Below are 22,330 nucleotides of genomic sequence, written 5' to 3'. Positions count from 1 at the left end.
ATTTATTTATTTGTATTTTTGCGTATTGAGGATGGAACCCAGGGACATTCTACCTCTGAGCTACACCCTCAGCCATATTTTATTTTTGTAGTACTGACACCCTCATCCCTATTTTCATTATTTATTTATTTATTTATTTATTTTTATTTTGGTGGTACTAGGGTTCCTGGAAACCCTTCTACCTCCGGGCTACACTCCCAGACACCTATTTTTTATATTTTTATTTGGAAACAGGGTCTCTTAAGCCAGCGAGGTTGGCTTCAAACCTGCGTGATCCTCCTGTCTCTGCCTCCCAAGCGCGGGGATTACAAGCGTGGGCCACCACGCCCGGTTTTATTATTTATTTATTTATTTATTTATTTATTTATTTATTTATTTATTATTTTTGGTGGTACTGGGGTTCCTGGAATCCCTTCTACCTCCGGGCTACACTCCCAGACCTATTTTTATCTTTTTATTTGGAAACAGGGTCTCTTAAGCCAGCGAGGCTGGCTTCTAACCTGCGCGATCCTCCTGTCTCCGCCTCCCAAGCACCAGGGTCTCACTGAGTTGCAAAGGGCCTCACTGAGTAGCTGAGGCTGTCCTCGAACCGCGACACTCCTATCTCAGCCTCCCGAATGCTGGGATGACAAATGTGCGCCACCAAGCCCGGCTCTGGTTTAGATTTTAAAAAACAAAAAATGCCAAGCATGGTGGCGCACACTTGTAATTCCAGTACTTGGCAGGCTGAGACAGGAGGATCACGCAGGTTAGTGAGGCTACTTAGTGAGGCTCTCTGCAACTCAGTGAGACCCAGTTTCCAAATAAAAAATAAAATAATGTTGGGGGTATAACTTGGAGGTAGAATGCCTCTGGGTTCAATTCCAAGTACCACAAAAATAAATCAATTAAATAAAAAACAAGCTGGGCGTGGTGGCGCACGCTTGTAATCCCAGCATTCAGGAGGCTGAGACAGGATAATCACACGTAGTTCACGTAGAGGCCCTTTGCAACTCAGTGAGACCCTGTTTCAAAATAAAGAATAAAAGGGTATAAAAATTCCGGTCCACGCGCTGTATCTTGGGAGTGGTGAGTTGGCCTGGGCCACCCTCCCCTCTCATGCCATTTTGGCATGGGGCTGTAATTATTTTCTGTATTTCTATTTTCTGTATTTCTATCTTTTTAATAAACTTCTTTAAATCTTAAAAAAAAAGATTAATAAAATAGGGCTGGGGTGTAGCTCGGAGGTAGAATGCCCCTGGATTCCATCTGCTGTGCTGGAAAAAATAAATAAATAAAGCAGGCTTCTCCATTAGCTAAAATAGATAATATAATAAGTGAGCTTGGAGAAATTATCAGGTTATTATCTCTGAACCTCTGGGACTCATGTATAATATGGCATAATGGTGCTTATGACGAAGTTAGCATGTGTCTTAGCTCCTTGGCATAACATCTTTAGTCTGACAGCGGGGCGTGGGGCGCACGCTTGTCATCCCAGCATTTGGGAGGCAGAAACAGGAGGATTAGGGTTCGCAGACAGCCTCAGCTCTAAGGCCCTCTGCAATTCAGTGAGATCCTGTTTCAAAATAGAGAATTAAAAAAAAAAATAGGCCTGGTGGTGTATGGTGTAGCTTGAAGGTAGAATGTTTCTGGGTTCGATCCCAGTACTGAAAAAAAAAAAAAATCTGACAGTTTTCACCTTCGTCTTTGCCTGGGGGCTCTTGGTGTCCACCCTGTTCTGGAAGCCCACAGATTTTTCCAAGGATTACTAGGAAATCAGAACTAACATCCCACAGCCCAGATTTTACCCACCAGCCTCTCGGGTTTTATTCCTTTATACCTAAGTCTTTTAATTATCTCTACCACTTTTAGTTTTATTTGGATTTATTTGCATTGAAAGCTGTTTTCCTCCCACAGCTGGGAACAGTTTGAAGAAAAGCATTTCTCTTTTATTTTGAAATATAACATTTTTAATTTCTATTTCTTCTTAAGTAAAGGAAAAATAACGCTTTAGAATGACTTTGACAGCTGGGTGTGCTGGTGCACCCTTATAATCCCAGTACTTGGGAGGCTGAGACAGGAGGATTGTGGGTTCACAGCTGGCCTCAGCTACTTAGTGAGGCCCTCAGCAACTCAGTGAGACCCTGTTTCAAAATAAAGAATAAAAAATAGGGCTGAGGGTGTAGCTTGGAAGTAAAATGCCCCTGGGTTCCATCCCTAGTACACAAAAATAAAATAAAAAATGACTTTTTTTTCTTTTCTTTTCTTTTCTTTTTGCGGTACTGGGGATGGAACTCAGGGTCATTCTACCTCCCAGCTACACCCTCAGCCCTACTTTTTTTTTTTTTTTTTTTGTGGATCTGGGGATGGAACCCAGGGGCATTAGACCTCCAAGCTACAGCCCCTGCCCTATTTTTTATTCTTTATTTTGAAACCGGGTCTCACTGAGTTGCAGAGGGCCTCACTAAGTAGCTGAGGCTGTCCACTAACCGCGATCCTCCGGTCTCAGCTTCCCAAATGCTGGGATTACAAGCATGCGCAACCATGCCCAGCCCTTGAAACAGGGTCTTACTGAGTTGCAAAGGGCCTCACTAAGTAGGTGAGGCTGTCCTGGAACCGAGATCCTCTTGTCTCAGCCTCCCGAATGCTGGGATTACAAGTGTGTGCCACCATGCCTGGCTTATTCTTTCTCCCTTTCTTTCTTTCTTTCTTTCTTTCTTTCTTTCTTTCTTTCTTTTTGAGGTACTGGGGATAGAATCCAGGGACATTCTACCTTTGAGCTACACGCCTAGCCCTAGTTTTTATTTGAATCAGGGTCTCACTGAATTGCAAAGAGCCTCACTAAGTAGCTGAGGCTGGCCACGAACCACAATCCTCCTGTCTCATCCTCCAAAGTACTGGGATTACAAGTGTGCGCCACCACACCCAGCCCTATTTTATTTTTTATTTTGAACAGGAGCTCACTAAGTAGCTGAGGCTGGCCACAAACCTGTGATCCTCTTGTCTCAGCCTCCCAAGTACTGGGATTACAAGTGTGCGCCACCACTCTTGGCTAGTGATGTGGGGTTTTTTTGTTTTGTTTTTTGTTTTTTGGTGGTACTGGGGGTGGAACCCAGAGGCTTTCTACCTCCGGGCTATACTCCCAGACCTATTTTATGTTTTTGTTTGGAAACAGGGTCTCACTAAGTTGCTGAGAGCCTCACTAAGTAGCTGAGGCTGGCTTTGAACCTGCGCGATCCTCCTGTCTCAGCCTCCCGAGTACTGGGATTACAAGTGTGCACCGCCATGCCTGGCTTTTATTTTCTATTTTAAAACAGGGTCTCACTAAGTTGCTGAGAGCCTCACTAAGTAGCTGAGGCTGGCTTCGAACCCATGCGATCCTCCTGTCTCAGCCTCCCAAGTGCTGGGATTACAAGCGTGCACCACCACGCCCGGCTCTTTATTCATTTATTTATTTATTATTTATTTATTTATTTATGGTGGTACTGGGGGTGGAACCCAGAGGCTTTCTACCTCCGGGCTATACTCCCAGACCTTATTTATATTTTATTTGGAAACAGGGTCTCACTGAGTTGCTGAGAGCCTCACTAAGTAGCTGAGGCTGGCTTCGAACCTGCGCGATCCTCCTGTCTCAGCCTCCCAAGGGCGGGGATTACAAGCGTGAGCCACCACGCCCGGCTAGTGATGTGTTCTTCACCGGAAGTTTTTGAAGACCACGTAGAATGAGGCCGGTGGAAGTCCTTCCTCCACTGCAGATGTGAAGCACACAGGGCTGCTTCTCACAAATTGCTGTTACTCAGCATCTTATAGAGTCATGCGTAATAAACATTAAATATTTAAAGGTAAAGCAAATTAGAAAATTTGAATTTAAATGTAATATAAACACGAGGTCCAAGAAAAAAAATGACTTATACATAATGCATTTCTGTTGGCCTCCACCAGCAAAGTGACTTTCGTGGGTAAAAGCTGGCTTTTAAAAGGAGCTGGTATAAATATAGGGTTTTTTTTCCCCTAAAATAGAACCATCCAAGCAGGGTGTGGTGGTACACGCTGGTAATCCCAGCATTCGGGAGGCTGAGACAGGAGGATCTTGTTTTGTGGACAGCCTCAGCTACTTAGTGAGGCCCTTTGCAACTCAGTGAGACCCTGTTTCAAAATAAGTAATTAAAGCTGGGCGTGGTGGCGCACGCTTGTAATCCCTGCGCTTGGGAGGCTGAGACAGGAGGATCGCACGGGTTCGAAGCCAGCCTCGGCTACTTAGTGAGGCTTTCGGCAACTTAGTGAGATCCTGTTTCCAAAAAAAAAAAAAAAAAAAAAAAAATATATATATATATATATATATGTCTGGGAGTATAGCCCAGAGGTAGAAAACCTCTGGGTTCCACCCCCACTACCACCAAAATAAGTAATTTTAAAAAATAGGGCTGGAGGTGTAGCTCGGAGGTAGAATGCCTCTGGGTTCCATCTTACCGCAAAAAAGGGGGGAAAAAATTGTGGGTTCAGCAACTTATTGAGACTCTCAGCAATCTAGGAGACCCTGTTTCCAAATAAAAACTGAGCAGGGCTGAGGCTGGAGCTGGGAGGTAGGAGGCCCTGGGCATGGTCCCCAGCACCCCAGGTGTCTGTGTCTATGTCTTGGGGACACAGGGTGTAGCTGCTCCGGGTGGTTCACGTCAGAGATTCTGGTGATGGCGCTGAAAAGCTGCTTACAGGGATGGACAGAAACTCCCACTAAATTCAGAATGCTAAAACAACTACTGGCCACATGAAGGCCATCGCTGGCCCTGTCCAGAGCCACTTCCAGGGACCTGGGGAGGAAATGGTGGGTGTGGAGGGAGACGGAGCTCCACGCCCCCCCTTTCAGGGGAAGGGAGCGGCAGCTGGGTGCGGGGCCCAGCTAGGTCTTTTCAGATGGGGGTGGGGGGACAGAGCACATTTGCTTTCTGGTGAGAAAGGTCTCTAGGAGGCGCAGGCAGCGGTGGAGGAGACAGGCGGGCAGGAGATACTGTCCACCGCGGGGACCTCAGCGGGGCCAGGCCCGTGGGTCCCCTCTGCCCCTGTCCATCAGTGGAATCTTGGTTCGAACCTCTGCCCTGAGCAAAATGTCTCTCTCTTTTATTTATTTATTTTTTAGTATGGGGATTGAACCCAGAGGCATTCTACCTCTGAGCTACACCCCCAGCCCTATGTTTTATTCTTCATTTTGAAACAGGGTCTCACTGAGTTGCGGAGGGCCGCACTAAGTAGCTGAGGCTGTCCGCAAACCGCGGTCCCTCTGTCTCAGCCTCCCGAATGCTGGGATTACAAGCGTGCGCCACCACACCGGGCTCTCCCTTTTTTTTTTTTTTTTTTTATTATTGAATTGGGGCCTCACTGATTTGCTGAGGTTGGCCTCAATCCTGGCTTACAGGGGTGGACAGAAACTCCCACTACAATCCTCCTGAAGCCTCCCAAGTACTGGGGTTACAGGCGTGCAGCACCTCGCATAGCAGGGCCTCAGATTTTACATCCTGGAAATGGCAAGGCCTCTTCTTTGTCCAACCCCTTCTTAAGATTGGGGCTGGAGAAACGGATGCTCTGAGGGATTCCGAGAAGTGTAGGTGAGCGGGAGCAACCAGTCCCGAGATCCACTGGAGAACTAGCACCACCCGGAGGCGTCTCGGGTCATTGCAGGAAAGAGGGCTCCTGGGTGTTGGCCTGGGAATCGCAAGGTGAGGGGCTTCTGGCTTTGGTTATAAAGGTGGCTCAGAGGAAAGGAGCCCGCTGTGCCTGGGGGCAGCCAGCTGCCTGGCAGGAGGGCTCGAGTGCCCTGGCCAGCGGTAGCCTTGTCAGCTGCTCCCCTCTCGCGTGGACTTTTATTTTTATTTATTTACTTTTTTGCGGTACTGGTGATGGAACCCAGGAGCATGTTGCCTCTGAGCTACACCCCCTGCCCTACTTTTTATTTATTTTTTATTTTTTATTTTATGCAGTAGTGGGGATGGAACCCAGGGGCATTGTACCTCCTAGCCCTATTTTAGTTTTGAAACAACACAGGGTCTCACTGAGTTGTGGAGGGCCTCACTCCACAACTGACAGCTGAGGCTGTCTGCGAACCGTGATCCTCCTGTCTCAGCCTCCAGAATGCTGGGATTACAAGTGTGAGCCACCACGCCCGGCTTATTATTCTTGACTTTGAAACAGGGTCTGAGTTGCAAAGGGCCTAAGTAGCTGAGGCTGTCCGCGAACTGCAATCCTCTTGTCCCAGCCTCCCAAACGCTGGGATTACAAGTGTGCGCCACCATGCCCGGCTTTCATGTGGATTTTAGAAAGCCCAAAGGGTGGTACTGGGGTTCCTGAAAACCCTTCTACCTCCGGGCTACACTCCCAGACCTATTTTATATTTATTTGGAAACAGGGTCTCTTAAGCCAGCAAGGCTGGCTTGGAACCTGTGCGATCCTCCTGTCTCTGCCTCCCAAGCGCGGGGATTACAAGCATGCGCCACCACACCCGGCTCTCCTTCTACTTTTTTAACCTGGCAGGAGTTAGCAGACGGCAGAGGCTTGTTGGGAAGCTGGTCTGCATTCAGTGACTTCTTTGCGGCCTTCCTTGCCACAAAGGCTTGGTTGTAAGTTTTTTTGCGTGTGTGTATGTGTGCGTGTGTATTCATGTGTATATATGCGTGTGTTATTGGGGATTGAACCCAAGGGCATTCTGCCTCTGAGCCCTTTTTATTTTGAAATAAGTTCTTGCTAAGTTGGTAAGGGTCTTGCTAAGTTGCCAAGGTTGGCCTCAGACCTATGATCCTCTTGTCTCAGTTTGTCAAGAACTGGGACCAGCCAGGCATGGTGGCGCAGGCTTGTAATCCTCGTGCTTGGGAGGCAGAGACAGGAGGATCGCACAGGTTCGAAGCCAGCAGCGTGCTGGTTTAGGAGACCCTGTTTCCAATAAAAATGTAAAAATAGGTCTGGGAGTGTAGCCCGGAGGTAGAAGGGCTTCTAAGAACCCCAGTACCACAAAAAAAAAAAACAAAAAAAAACTGGGACCATAGGTGTGCACCACCATGCCCGGCTTATAGGCATCTGTAAGTCACATCATGGCGTTGGCCAAATGCTCAAAGGGAAGGTCGCTGGTGCTTTGAGCTGGCAGGTAACTGGCCACATCTATTCCCAGGCCTGGAACCTTTGCTGTGGCTGTGTTTACCTGGCTTCCCTTAGACAAAGCCGACCGAAGTGACCCAAGGTGCTGGCTTACTGGCTAAGAGTGGTCCTTCCTTCCCACCAAAGCACCCTCTTTCTCCTTTCCCAGTAATCCATCCTAAACTTTGAAGAGTTTAAGTAATGGGGTACACCAACGTGTTCAATCTCTTGCCTGCCCCTTGTGTACACCGTTTTGTGTGTTACTGGGGATGGAACCCAGGGGCTTTTCTACCTCCAGACCACTCCTAGACCTATTTTATATTTTATTTGGGAACACGGTCTCGCTAAGTTGCTGAGAGCCTAAGTAGCTGAGGCTGGCTTGGAACCTGTGCGATCCTCCTGTCTCAGCCTCCCAAGAGCCTCAGCTACTTAGTGAAGCCCACTGCAATTTAGTGAGACCCGGTTTCAAAATAAAGAAAAAAATAGGGCAGGGGGTGTAGCTCAGAGGTCAAATGCCCCTTGGTTTCATCCCCAGACCTGCATAAAAAACAAAAACAAAAACAAATTAAAAAGGGCTGAGGCTGTGGCTCAGAGACAGCACCCTGGGTTCAACCTTGAGGTTATACATCTAAGCATAACCTCAAGGCATCGACAGTGAAGGGAAGCCGGGCGTGGTGCTGCATGCTTGTAATCCCAGCACTGCCCAGGAACTGCGATCCTCCTGTCTCAGCCTCCTGAAAGCTGGGATTACAAGTGTGTGCCACCACGCCCGGCTTCCTTTTTAAGTTTTGAGATAGGGTCTGAGCCGCTGAAGCTGGCCTCAAACCTGCGATCCTCGGCCTTGTTGAGGCTGGCCTTGAACATGTGATCCTCCCGTCTCAGCCTCCCAAGTACTGGGACTACAGTTGTGCACCACCATGCCTGGCTCAGAGTGGTAGGTTTGACAAGAAAAATGGAAGGTTCTCTGAGAGTTGCTTATACGATCCGGAGTGGCTAGCATTTTCTTTCACGTCAAATGGACATGAACCAATTAAATAATTAATTAATTAATTTAGCAGTACCGGGGAGGGAACCCAGGGGTACTCAACCTCCGAGCTACACCCCCAGCCCTATTTTTTATTCTTTATTTTGAAACAGGGTCTCACGGAGTTGCAAAGGGCCTAAGCAGCTGAGGCTGTCTACGAACTGTAATCCTCCTGTCTCAGCCTCCCAAATGCTGAAATTACAAGCATGCACCACTATGCCCAGCCAGTTATTTCTTTAAATAAGTTTATTAGAGCCAAAGTATTTAAATAATTTTATTTGTTTCATCCTTTGGTAGATGAGAAAAATACATTACAAAATACGTTATACAGAGGACAGCTCACAGTACACATTACTAAAAACACAAACTACATTCCAGCCAGGGCTGGTGACCAATTCAGAAGCAAGCCACAGAGACCTTAAAAACCAGGTTTCGGCTCTGTGGAACGGACTCCTCAGTGCATCCCCTCCTCACCGCGCCTCGGCGTGTCTTAGCACCCCTCATCAGGTGGGTGTGGGCAGAGCTGGAGCAGCACTGAGCGGCGGGGTGAACTCTCCATCCACCTAAAGCAGCAAGACGGCAAGACCCCCAGCGGGTGGGAGGCGCGGGTCTCTAAGCACGGCGGGTCTCGTAGCCGGCCCTGGCCTGTTCTTTCCATCTTGATCAAATCTGCGGGCACAGTCAGTCCCAAGAGGCTGCCTTTGCCCGCAGGAGGCTGACACAGGACAAGGAGGCCGTAGCCACCACGCGCAGTCACACCCAAACGTTCACAACAGCATAAGCTCACGCGGCCCCAACAGTCCAGATCAGCACAGACTCCGGCCTCGCCAGCTCCCTGGGTTCCCCGAGCTCGGGGTGAGAACACACCGGCCATCTTGCAGATGACGATCTCCACTTGGACCACCTTCAGGAGTGGCTTGAAAGACTCCACAGTTCTCCAAGCCAGACAGTTCATCTTCTGACACCAGCAGAGGAGGGACGAGGAGGGCGCGCAGAGCCTACGGCAGCCACCATGCAATGGGCGGCAGCTGCGGTGCACGCCCGGCCCGCTTGCTCCATGAAGGGAATCCTATGACGCACCTCCAGAGCCTCTTCTCAGAAATTTGCAAACAGTCCGGGTGGAAAGTGAAAGTCCTAAGAGTCAGGCTTCTCCTCCTGGGAGCCTGTGCTACATTGTAACTTGGCGGCTCCCAGGGTCCTGGGCCAGGCGGCCCAGGAGAGGCCTCCTCCCAGGCAGAGGAGCAGGCGGCGCCTCGGGTGGGGTGGGGTGGGGTGGGGGTGAGAATCAAAATAAAGAGGAGCCAAGACCAGCGTCTTCAAATTAACAAACTGTAATTGTTTTCCCAAAGATACATTTTTTCCATACACATCCATCATACACTGTAACCAAAAAAAGCAGTGTACATGAAATAAGAGAAAATAAATTAAAAATCCATAGCGTAGGTCAGGAGGCTCGAGTGTGGCGCACGGCTGCTGCCCAGCGTGAGAGGCTCGAGAGTTTCTTCAGAAGAATGCCTGCTAGCGAGGGTTCCAGCAAGGTGGTGTTGGTCTGTGGTCAGTCTGGAGACGTGGGACAGTTGTGTGTTTTTTCCTTAGCGTTTAGAATAGCCATCATTGTCCTGCAATAGGCAGAGCTATCACGTCCAGGAAAAACGAGGGAGGGGACCACAGAGGCAGCGGAGATCCAAATACAGCATTCAAAGGTGATTGGTCCAGTGGTGCCTGGGGCGGGCTCCGGGCTAGCCATCTTCCTTCGGGGGTGTGTACCAGCCTGCAAAACAGCCTCTGGTCAGCGAGGTGTGGCCGCCCTGCCCATCACCCCTGCCCATCACCCGGAGGCTGCGGGCTCCAGGCCGCGTGCAGGAGCCGGGAGCTGCCGCTGCCTACCTGGAGCTCAGGTAAGGAAAGGGAGGGTGTTGGGAGGAGCCCGCCCTGAGGTGAGCAGTGCTGGGCGCACTCGTCAAAGGCGGCCAGCAAGAGGGCAGCACGCGTCCGCCCAGGACCCCGCGGTGCTCCGTGGGGGACCCAGGCCTCCGCTGGAGAGCTGGGCAGGTCTGGAACGGGTTTCGACTCAAGCCGGGCTCTTGCTACTTGGCTGGAGAGAGAACCTGGGGTCTGCGAGGCCCAAAGCTCCGGGCCGGGCTCCGGCCTCACCGTTTTTTTCGTGGATCTGCACCAAGGACTTGTAGGACTGCTGTGCTCTCGTCAGACTGTACTGAGACTGGGGGGAGATGCCGCGGGTCAGGCCTGGCCTCCCACAGCGCCCCCCCCGCCCCCCGCCTGCGGCCCAGGCCCTCACTTTGTTGGCTCCAAACTGCACGCGCGCTTTGCCCTTCACCAGCGTGGCGCTGATCTGCATGATCACCGACTCTATGGAGTAGGCGCTGCTCCAGCCCTGCGGACGGGGCAGAGAGCAGGTAGGATCAAGCAGCCCCTGGGCCGCCGCGGGCTGGCCTGCCCAAGGCCCTGCCGTGTGGGAAGAAGGCCTTGCCTTGCCCCGCCCCACCCAGGAGCCAGCGCTCACCTGCTTGGTGAGGAGTTCCATGCAGATGGCACCTCCGCCCAGAACATACCTGCCGAGAGGGGCCGTGAGCTGCAGCTGCGCCTGCGCCTAGGCCCCGCCTGCCCCCGGCCCTCCCGCCGCCACTCACCCTCCAGAGAGGACCGGAGAGACAACCCTGACGAACGGTGGGTCAAAGGGAAAGTTATCCTGGAGACAGAGATGGCAGTCAGGAAGGGGACCCAGAGCCCCACGCAGGCTGGGAGGCCGGACGGGGAACGGGGGCTCACTTTAAAGGAGAAGTTGAGTAGGATGAAGTCGGCCCCTTCCTTCTCCTTGAGGATCTGGAGATCGCTGTGCAAAGCGCTGTCCTGGTCAACTCTACAGAGCAACGAGTCTGGGCTCAGGCTCCTCGTCCTGGTCCAGGAGCCCGAGGGCTCCCGCTCCCCAGGCTGGCAGCAGCGGACACCACTGCCCACGCCCACTCCTGGGGACCCTGCAACCAACAGGCTGGATGGGACTGCCCCAGAGGGGACAGCAGGCGGCCGCGCCCCACCTCCCGAGAGCCCACTCACTTGAGGAGTTTGACGTTCCAATCGTATAGGCTGTCATTCACGAGTTCAACTGCATAGTTTCCTAGGAGGGGGCCACGTGTCAGCGGAGGGGAGTCCAGGCAGCCCCAGGTGGACACGCACCCAACCCCAGCTGCCGGCTGAGAGGCTCCGCTCCTGGCCCCAGGCTTCATAAGCATCTGCATCCCCCAGGACCTCCCGGCGCCTGCCGTCACCACGCCGCGTCCTGCTCTGCGCGATCCCGTGCGGCCCCTCTGGAGCAGACTCACCGCCTTTGAAACTCTGCGATCGGTAGATATCCCTGAGCTCCTTCATTAGCCGGTCAGTGGCCTGCACCGAGCCAGACACCGCACCCTGCGGGGCGGCGGGACACTGCTCACTCGGTTTGGAAAACACACAGGCTAGACCTCGGGGGCAGTCCAACAGCCTGCCCAGGACTCAGGGACGGGGCAGACACACCCCGAGAGCCAGCTCCCATGCCGTCTCCCATCCCGCACCCGGCGGCCCTCGCCCGGATCTTCCTACAGGGCACGTACATTTAAGTAATCTTGCCTCTGGTTCTTTTTAATTTTCTCTAAGATGGCCAAGTTTTCTTTCCCGATGCCATCGTCTTCTGATTTCTTGCCCTCAGCTGGCTCCTCTTCTTTCATTTCATAGTGATCTAGGTCTTCTGTGTCCTGCGCGGGGAGGTGACAGGGAGGAAGACACCGCAGTGGTGAGTGCCGTCACCCTCCAGTGCCTGCTGGCCCGGGCCACGAGGTCAGCAGCCGCAGACCATCTCGTGGCGGTTTTCAACACAACACTCCCCGCTCTGGAACAGTTCTAGCCCTATTCCCTCCACAGTGCAAAGAAAAAGCAAATTTCTTCTCCTATTCGGTTCTCAAGGTGTGGCAGCAGGACTGAAGTAAGGACCTAAGAAGCACAGCCTTGTCCCAGGATGCGCCCGCTCCTGTCTCCAACTCCCCTGGGCAGCAGCCACTCCCTGGGCCCTCGCTGGACTAAGCGCTCAAGTTCCACCAGTGAAGCGACTCTACCCAGGAGTCTTCAGGCCCCACGTCTACGGGAGAAGCGGGCATCAGAAGGCTGCTCTCCCCCAGCGCTGGGCTGTCGGGTGTGCAGAGGTGCCCACTGCCAAGGCAAAGATGAGCAAGGCGTCCCCAGACGGAGGCAGTCAAGGCCCCTATTCAACCACTCTAAGTGAACAAGCGGCCGCAGGCACAGGCCGCTGAGCCCCTCAGCAGATACAGGGTGTGGTCAGAGGGCCGGCCTGTCTGGGAGGAGCAAGTTTCATGAATCACCAGCCCACTATTGGTCTTAAGACCCTTCCAACGTTACAGAACCTGGGCCACTGATCTAAAGACGAAACAAGGGGTCAAAGTGAGCTTTGCCCCGGCAGGGACAGGGCGAACCAACCTCCTGATTCCTCATCATCAACTAGCACCTACCACATACCCGGTGCGGTACACACCTGCTGACTGCATCCTTACAACCACCACCCCGCCGTCAACCACGGTCTCCACCTAACAGACAAGGGGCTCAGGCCTGGTGAGATTACATTTCATGCCTGAGGTCACAGAACAATTAGCGGAGCTCAGAGCTAAGTCAAGTTCTATTTGGCTCTGAAGCTCAAATTCTTAACCATTACACAAAAGTATCTTTGTGTGTGTGGTACCTGGGGTCGAACCCAGGGGCCTTCTACCTCTGACTTTTTTTAATCTTTGTCTTGAAACAGGGTCTTGCTAGGTTGCCAAGAGCCTCAATAACTTGCTGAAGCTGGTCTGGAGTCTGTGGTCCCAAGTGCTGGGGTTACAGGGGCGCACCGCCAAGCCTGGCTCTCACAGCTGTTTTTAAAGACATCTTAGATAATGTAGCGCCTATCCTGTACAATATGAAACATCTACCTGCAGCACCGCATTTAACCTTCAAAACCACCTTATGCAGTACATGTTATAATCCCATACAGATAAGAAAACTGCAGTTTGCTTTTTATTTATTTTTTACTTTTTGTAGTACTGGGGATGGAACCCAGGGGCATTCTACCTCCAAGCTACACCCCCAGCCCTATTTTTATTCTTTATTTTTTTGAAACAGGGTCTCACCGAGTTGCAAAGGGCCTAAGTAGCTGAGGCTGTCCGCGAACTGCGATCCTCCTGTCTCAGCCTCCCAAATGCTGGGATGACAAGCGTGCGCCACCACGCCTGGCAAATTGCAGTTTAGACTTTAGGTGAAACTTTTGTGTGTGTGTGCTGGGTACTGAACCAAGGCATTCTACTTTCAAGCTACACTCTAGCCCTATTTTTTTTATTTGGAAATATGGTCTCTCAGTAAGTTGCTGAGAGCCTCGCTAAGTCACCAAGGCTGGCTTTAAACATTCAATCCTCCTGTCTCAGCCTCTCAAGTACTGGGGTTACAGGTGTGCACCATGCCTGGTCGAAACTTCTCAATTTAAGACAGCCAGGACGAAAAATCAGGTGTACCTTACTTCACAGCCATCTGAAATTAACTTGCCGAGTGTTTATTTGGTCCGCACAGGTGTGCACTAACCGTCCTCTACTACACTGGCCATTCCTCCAGGTCAGCAGACCTGTCTTCCTGCCTCTGCTATTTCCCTGGCCCCAGTCTAGACGGGAGCTCTCTACAGGGGGACCGATGCTGCTGACAGCGAGACCTTCCCAGGCCGCGGCCGGAGCCCACCTCAGGCATCTCCTCGTCCTCGTCTTCTGAAGATACCTCCTCCTGCGTGCACTGTGGGGAAGGGGAGAAGACGCAGGTCAGACCCCCTCCGACCTGCCTCACCCAGTGGAAGCAAGAGCCGGGGATGACTCGGCTGCCACCTGTCACGCCTCTCAGCCGAGGAGACGCGAAGTGCTGCTGGCCGCCTGGGGGCCGCCCTAACTGACCTGCTCCAGACCCGCTGCATGCTTGGCCCAAAACAAGGGGCCTGAGCCCCAGTGGACACCAAAGGCCACTGCTAACAGTAAGATCCCCTTCCCTCTCAACCTGAGGGATACTGCCCAGAAACAGTTTTTTAAATTTTTCTTATTTTTGCAGTACTGAGGATGGAACCCAGGGACACTCTACCTCGGAGCTACACCCCTAGCCCTATTTCTTATTCTTTATTTTGAAACAGCCTCACTGAGTTGTAGAGTCTAGCTGGGAACCTGGTATCCTACCTCAAACCCCGAGGACTGGGATCAGAGGCGTGGGCCACCACGCCCAGCCGGAGCGCACACTTTGGTGGGAGACAAAGCCTTGGCTGTGCCCCAGCAGCCAGACCCCACTCAGAGGAAATGAGCCGAGAGGTACCTTGCACGTGTGTGAGCGGGCGGTGGGGCAGCTACAAGGAGCGAGTACCGAGTAGTCTCCACGGGACAACTGCACAGCCTGTCCACAGCCCTGCTCACCTGCTCTGCTGGCAAGGGCTGGTCCAGCATCTCCACGTCGGGATGCTGAGGGAGGTTGTAGAGTTTACACAGGTCGGAGATGATCCTCTTCAGGTGCTGCAGGAGCTGGGGTGGGGACCACAAAGACATCACACACTCCTTTCCCACTCACTCCCAGCTGGACAGCTGCACTGGATAAGCTTGTAGCTCAGACCCCAAATTGGTACCTAGTTCCCTAGAGCAGACAGACCACAGGCTGCGGGAACGCCTCCTGCCGCACCAGTCCTGGGCTGCTGCAGGAACCTGCCTCTGACTTCAGTAAGCAACTCCCCTAAGAAGCCTGCTGAGATGTCCAGCCCGCGTCCCACCCACTTCCCAGATAGACTTGGGTGCCCGTGACACGGCCTCGTGGGAGCACGCGCACTCCTCCCCTCCGGCCCCTCACCAGGGTATTCCCTTTCTTTATGTCCACCAGCCTCTCCAGGACAGCAGCCAAATTGGGGTCATCAGACTCCACCGACCAGATGGGGGGCACAGCAGGGTAGGACTCCTGAAAGAGGAGGGACAGCGGTCACCATGGGTGATTCTGGGAAGCCCAGACTTTGCCTGCCCTCGTCCCCAGGACTTCAAGGCCCTCTGCTCGCCAGCCCACGCCCTACACACTCCAAAGCCCAGCTCGGCAAGTCAGCAGCCTCCCAAGCCCTAGACAGGGAGAAAAGCCACCCCGAGAAGTCCTCCTCCTAGAAGCAACCTGGATCCTTTTTTTTCTTTCCTCTGGAGTAAAAATCAGGGCACACTGTACAGCCAGACTCTGCTAACTGTGAGGGGATTTGTGTTTTACTGCCTGGCCCGAGTTCCAGACCTGAAGCCTCCCACACCCAGCTCAAAAGTCTCCAATCCTTCCTCTTCCCAAACTCCAGAGGAGGGGAGGAAGGGACCACCCCATCGCAGTCACAGGGATGGAAGAGCTGGGGCACAGCTCAGCAGGCAAGGAGGAGCAGAACGAGTCCTCTTCGGGCGGGAACCCCTGCCAACGGAGCCCCTCAGGGACCACTTCTCCCTGGTCTCCCCTGGGAACCTGCCACCTTCTCCGTCCAAGCAGGGGCTGCAGGGCTCCCCATGGCAGGCTGGGAGAGGGCAGCCTCCGATGCTGACACTCCCCGCATTCCTGAGCCAGGCTGCCAGAAGCTGACCAGACTCCCCCTCTGCCCGAACCAAAGGGGCTGGCTCATGCCAAGTCCGCTTTGCAAGGCCACAGAACCCCAAGCTAGCTTCCCGACGAGGACAAAGACAGTAGGTGGCCTCTGGCAACTAGAGAGCAGCTGGATGGGCAAAGCTACCTAAGGAATTACGAACTTACTTCAACAGTGAAATTAAACCTTGAGCTCCCCGCACGTGCCAAGGAAGCCTTCCCCACTGCTACTGGGATCCTGGCCGTTGCAACTCTCAAGGCCAGAGGAGAGCATCATCAAAGATGCCCAAGTCTTTGGCTAGCTAAAGAGCCTCTCGTCTTTCAGTGGTAACTTTGGTGGTGGGGGTGAGAGGAGACAGATGGGACACATGGGTGAGGGCACCATCCCACCCAGGATGGATGGGGCTTTGACCCGGCGTAACCGAGGAAGGGGTGAGAAAACACCAGGTCAATTAACGTCAGACCCCCAGGTGCCGCAGAATCTGCAAGTCTGTCTTTCCCCCAGCTACTCCCATTTCATAGTCCGCCTGGTGGGAGACAGTATAGTCCACTAGCACCTCGGCTCTGGCTTCAGCAGGGAGAAGACCATGATGGCAAGAAATACCAACCAAACTAAGCGCTGTACCATACAGGACCAGACACCCCCAAATTACCAGAGTACGGCCCTCTTCAAGGGATGTTTGAGGGTAGAATAAAGCAAGACACATAGAAGGGGTCTCCTAGTCCAGTGTCCTTAGGATGGAATGATACCCACTGGGGAGAAATGAAAGGGTTACTGCTCAGAAAAAATCGATGGACTGGACCCACATTACCAGGAAGGACGACGGCCTGGGGCATTTGGACATGCCCACAGGTAAGAAGGAGGAGAATGGCAGGTCTGCTACCAGCTGAGGCCAAAGGGGAGAGAGGCTGAGGTTACACTGGAATAAAGGGAACCCAGAGGCGTCAGAGTGGAGTCAGGGAACTGCCAACTACTACTGGGCGAGAGGGAGAGAAAGCCAAGGGGGGCTGCAGGAGGATCCCACAGGTGGCAACGTCCTAAGTCAAAGGAACTACGGGGAGAAGGGTCATCAGGGGACCGTGCAGAGTTCCAGCTAGGTCTCCCAGCTGGAGGGAGCCCGTCGCGTTGTGCCGACAGTGCAGGTAGCAGGGGCATTCCCAGGTGACAGGGAAAGTTGGGGCAGAGTCGCCGAAAGGGACCCAAAATCGTGAAGCCGGGGACGTGGGTGGATTCGTGGAAGGGGCTAGTGGAGGCGCCATATGTCGGGGTGTCCCTTGCTCTCGGGTCAACAGCAGGAGATTCTGAGCGGCCGGCAGGACCTCAAGCTGCGGAAGCAGGTGGACCCTGGGGAGAGCGAGCCAAGACCCGAGAGGGGCTTCGGCCTCCCGGGTCGTTCGAGTGCAAAAGCTGTTAGGGGGTGATCCCGGGCGCCTGACAAGGGGCCCCCGCGGCGGCGCTCGCGAGGGAGGGAGGGGTCCTCACCGTGATGTTGCAGTGGATGCGGACGGGCTCCCCGGGCACCGACCCCCGGGGGGGCAGATGCGGTCCGGGCGCGGCCCCCGCCCCGGCCCCTCCGGCCCCGGCCAGCAGGAACTCGCAGCTCAGCTCGTCCAGGCAGGCGCTGGCAATGCGGAAGCGCTCGTGGCCGCGGTGGAAGATGGACTCCAGCAGCTTCAGCTCCCGCCGCAGGCAGGGCCCCGGCCCCGGGCCCCCTCCCGGGCCGCCCCCGGCCCCCGGCGCCGCCCCCTGGCCCCCCAGCTGCTGCCCCGGCCCCGGCTGCTGCTGCCCCTGCGGCTGCGGCTGCTGCATCCTCCGCTCCGCTCCGCTCCGGGGCCGGCGGGCCGGGAGCCTCCGGCCTCCGCTCCGGGCTCCGCCGCCGCCGCCGCCGCCGCCGCCGCCGCGGTCCGCACTTCCTGATCCCCCCTTCGCCAAGATGGCGCCGCCGCCACCTCCGGGACAGGCCCCCCCCCTCCGCTCGCCGCCCCCCCGGCCGCCGGAAGCCGCGCGCCCCTCCTCCTCCTCGGGCGGCCCCGCCCCCGCGCCCCACGTGACCGCCCTGCCCGGGCCCCCGGCACGTGACCGCGCCGGCGCGTCACCCCGCGCACGTGACCCGGCGCTCACGCCCGCCGCCTGTGGCGCCTCGGCGCGCGCTGACGTCACGCGTGCGTGCTGCGCGCGCAGCCTGCGCCGCCCGGCGCTCCCCTCGCACGTGACCCGGCGCCGCGTGCTCCCAGGGGCTCCCCGCGTGGGACCCTGTTTCCTGCTCAGGGTCCCTGTGTCCCCACCCCGGGCGGCGGCGGCGAGCGGCGGGGCGATGGGTGGCAGAGGAGAGAGACCCCGGCGGGTGCACGCTGCGGGCCCTGGCCACCGGGTCCCCTAACTTCTGGCCCCCGGGTGGGGGGCCAGGCTGCGTCTCCGTGCTTAGTCAGGGGCGTGGGGTCGGGGCCCGGGGCACAGAAGGTGGGGGTGCTCCTCCTGCCTCGGCCTCTTAGCTCGCCCTGTGACCTTGGTGAACCACTTCCGCGCCGAGCCTCAGTTTCTTCATCTGTACAATGGCTCCGACCAGGATGATGCCCTTTGCCTGCGCCCGAGGAGTCGGTGGGGACCGCGCGCCCTGGTCGGCTGTCGGGCCGGCCTTGGGTGCTCTTCACGCCCTCCCCCCGCCCCAGGTCTGGACGAGATTGGGAAAGGGCTGCACGGGCCTCCTCTGCACAATTAGGGAAGCGCTTCGCTGCCTGTCGAAACCATTAACTTGGGCAGGATGGAAAGAGGCGGACTCAGGTGGACCCGGTTCCCTCTCCCAAAGCCCGAATAGCGAACACCTTGTCGCAGTCAATGGGCCTGGCGGGAGTAAGTGGCAGTTCCTTCGGGCTCTCGCCAGGTGGCACTATCACAAAGGACAAAGCTGGCTGAGGTTCCAGAAATCCGGAGCCGGTATTTCCCCTGCCGGGGGCCGGTGGCTAGATCGCCAGCTTCCTCTTCACCTGGACTAAAACGGGTTCGCTCTTGTCGGAAGCTGACAGTGTAACTTGGCGCGCCATCCTGGGCCACTTACCCGTTCAATGGCGTTTGCAGAAGACCTTCATTGCAGAAGACCGAGTGCAGCTTTGGATATTTAGAGAGATTGCATATGCTGGATGCAAATGGCTGCGGGCAGACCTAAAATTCCAAGCTGAGGCAGGAGGATGGCGAGTTCAAGTCCAACTTGGAATAACTAAGTGAACACTGTTTCAAAATATTAAGAAGGAGCCGGGCGTGGTGGCGCAAGCTTGTAATCCCAGTACTTGGGAGACTGAGATAGGAGGATCGCAGGTTCGCTGCCAGCCTCAGCTACTTAGGCCCTCCGAAACTTAGACCCTGTTGCCAAATAAAGAATAGGAAAAATAGGGCTTGGGGGTGTAGCTCAGTGGTAGAATGCCCCTAGGTTCAATCCTCAATACCTCAAAAAAAAATCAGCTGGGTGTGATGGCGCACGCTTGTAATCCCAGTATTTGGGAGGCTGAGACAGGAGGATGGCAGTTCGCAGCCAGCCTCAGCTACTTAGTGAGGCTCTTTGCAACTCAGTGAGACGCCCGTTTCAAAATAAGGAATAAAAAATAGGGCTGGGAGTGTAGCTTGGAGGTAGAATGCCCCTGGGTTCCATCCCCAGTACCACAAAATAAATAAAAATAAAATCAAACCGGGCTGGGGGTGTAGTTTGGTGGTAGAATTAGAACCTCCCTGGGCTCGGTGTCTGGCACTCCAAGAATAAAGAGCTTGTGTGTTCCTGGTTCCTCCTGGGGGGCTGTTTATCTTGCTTGAGTAGCCTGAACATTTAGCTGCACTCACCTTTGTGTGTACAGGCTGATAGCATAAAAGGCTATGGTAAGAATTCCCTGTGAATGCTTCCTGAGCCAAGGTATTTTGCAAATATTTTAAGCCGCCCAACAATCTTGCAAGGTAAGCACTTTCACCCCTCCTTTACAAGTGAGTTAAGGAGAGTGATCACCCAAGGATTTGCCACTTGTAAGCAGAGTCCTTAGGTCTGTCTCCAAAGCCCATGGGCTTTTCACACGTCCATCACGTGACTTCACCCCTTGCTCGGGACACCCATGAACGCAGCCATTTGGAACATTGTAAGGGCTTAATTAGAAGAAAGTGAAATAAGTTAGCACTGGGTGTTACCCAGACTCAGCTCTCTGGCTGGGACAGCCCTCTGGCACCTCGGAACCTCGTGGGATTATCTAAAGTGATGGAATGGCAGCGTGGAATCCAACCAAAAGAAAGCAAAGGCCGGGCGTGGTGGCGCACGCTTGTCATCGCAGCATTCGGGAGGCTGAGACAGGAGGATCGCGGTTCTCAGACAGCTTCAGCTACTTAGGCCCTTTGCCGCTCAGTGAGACCCTGTTTCAAGATAAAGAATAAAAAAATAGGGCTAGGGGTGTCGCTCAGAGGTGGAATGCCCCTGGGCTCAATCCCCAGTACTGCAAAAAGAAAAAAAGAATAAAAAATAGGGCTGGGGGTGTCGCTCAGAAGTAGAATGCCCCTGGGTTCAATCCTCAATATATAAAAAAAGTGATGGCATATTCAATTAGTACTTATGTGCTAGAGAAACATTAGAGATTAAAACCAGAACCTCTGCCTTCAAAGAGCGTTTATTCTTTTTGTTAATTTGTTTGGGTGGTATTGTGGCCTGAGCCCAGAGGCATTCCACTTCCTGAGCTCTATCCCCAGCCCTTTTGTTTTTTAAATTTCAAAGCAGAGAGTCTTGCTAAGTTGCTGAGTCTGGCCTCAAACCTGCAATCCTCTTGTCTCAGCCTCCCAAGTATAAGGATTACAGGCAGGTGACATTATGTTTGCCTAAGGAGCGTAATAAATATGAGAAAGCTGGCGTGTGCAAAGCCAGCTGCCTCACAAAATGCCAGAGAAGGTGAACAAATACTGATCTCCTACCCAGTCCTCAAAATTTCTGTGCATTCAGCCAGGTAGAAAGTCATTTTGTGGATCGTGGCACACCCAGTCACTTACGCAAGATTGCGGTAAGTTCTGAAAGGAGAAAAAGACTGGGTGAGACGCTGGGAAGGTGTAGCTGAACGAGTGACAAGCTCAGAGGTGGCCAGAATGATCAGCAGGAAGCCGGCGTGGTGGAGCAGGCTATGAAATCCCAGTACTTGGGAGGCTGAGACAGGAAGATCGCAAGTCATGGCCAGCCTCAGCTACTTAGGCCCTTTACAATTCAGTGAGACCCTGTTTCAAAATAAAGAATAAAAGAAAAAAAAATAGGGCTGGGGGTGTAGCTTGGAGGTAGAATGCCCCTGGGATCCATACCCAGTACCGCAGGGGGGGAAAAAAATAAAGACGTATGAGCGGGAAGAGGAAGGGCTGACACTGTCCTCGATGGAATGGTGGTACTCACCAAGGTCTTGAGTTAGGACGATGAAGGACTGGGAAGAGCTGCTGCATCTGGGACAGCCACGCCAAGGCTGGCAAGGGCGAGAGCTTGGCAGACATCCAGAGCCATGTTCAGGAATTTGGCCTTATTTTAAGACCAAGGTAGATCAAAAAGTCACTAGAATTTTGAGGAGCTCTGGAAGCCTACACGGCTAATAGCAGGGACAGAACGATACCTCCAGCAGGAGAGTTCTGTGGGCAGAGTCGGGGCTGGGCTGGGCTGTGAACACATTAAGTGTCAGGAGGGAGGGAGGCACGGCGGGCGCAGGCTCTGAATTGGCCCATCCCGGGGAAGAGCCTGGACTATAGACAGGCCAAACTAGACTTGGACCTGAGTGCCCCTGCCTTGCTAGCTCTGTGACCTTGGCTAGTTATTTAATTCCTGCACATGTCAGCGTCCTTATTTGTAAGCCTGAAGCTCCCTGCAGCATGGTCATCGTACCTTTGGAAGGAAATGGGACAGCCAGGCGTGGTGACGCTCATCTAATCCCTGTCCTTGGGAGGCTGGGATTCCAGGAGGACGGCAGGTCTGAGCCCAGCCTCAGCAACACAGTGAGACACTGTTGCAAAACAAAAAGTAGCCGGGCGTGGTGGCGCACGCTTGTAATCCCCGCGCTTGGGAGGCAGAGACAGGAGGATCGCGCAGGTTCGAAGCCAGCCGCGCGCGCTGGCTTAGGAGACCCTGTTTCCAAATAAAAAAAATGTAAAAATAGGTCTGGGAGTGTAGCCCAGAGGTAGAAGGGCTTCCAGGAACCTCAGTACCACCAAAAAAAAAAAAAAAGTAAAAAGGGCGAGGGCAGGGCGGGCGTGGTGGCTCATGTTTCTAATCCCAGCATTCAGGAGGCTGAGACTGGAGGATCGTGGTTCGCAGACAGCCTCAGCTACTTAGTGAGGCCCTCTGCAACTCAGGGAGACCCTATTTCAAAATAAAGAATAAAAAATAGGGCTGGGGTGTAGCTAGGAGGTAGAATGCCCCTGAGTTCCATCCCCAGTACTTCAAAAAAAAAAAAAAAAAAAAAAAAAAAGGAAAAGTGCATACAACCGTATATAACAATGCATGTAAGAACTCAATAGTTGTTTTTCAAAAAAATGGGGATCTGGGTCTTGAGTCTAGTGAAAGCAGAAGGGAG

General features: G+C 53.8%; 1 protein-coding gene across 1 annotated transcript; it reads right to left on the bottom strand.

Annotated features, from left to right (window-relative positions):
- Positions 1–9,788: 9,788 nt before the first annotated feature.
- Positions 9,789–17,579, bottom strand: UBE2Q1 (ubiquitin conjugating enzyme E2 Q1; the record flags this gene model as incomplete). Its single annotated transcript, XM_080693371.1, has 13 exons — positions 9,789–9,893; positions 10,277–10,343; positions 10,422–10,517; positions 10,647–10,695; positions 10,774–10,832; positions 10,913–11,003; positions 11,198–11,258; positions 11,464–11,548; positions 11,731–11,871; positions 13,889–13,939; positions 14,599–14,703; positions 15,023–15,127; positions 17,253–17,579. The coding sequence occupies 13 exons, from the start codon at positions 17,577–17,579 to the stop codon at positions 9,862–9,864; spliced, it is 1,269 nt and encodes a 422-aa protein (XP_080549497.1). The 3' UTR covers positions 9,789–9,861.
- Between the last annotated feature and the right edge of the window lie 4,751 nt (positions 17,580–22,330).

The sequence above is a fragment of the Muscardinus avellanarius genome (genome assembly GCF_963383645.1).
Source record: "Muscardinus avellanarius genome assembly, chromosome: 3".
Taxonomy (NCBI): domain Eukaryota; kingdom Metazoa; phylum Chordata; class Mammalia; order Rodentia; family Gliridae; genus Muscardinus; species Muscardinus avellanarius.
This window is presented reverse-complemented; position numbering and strand designations above follow the sequence as displayed.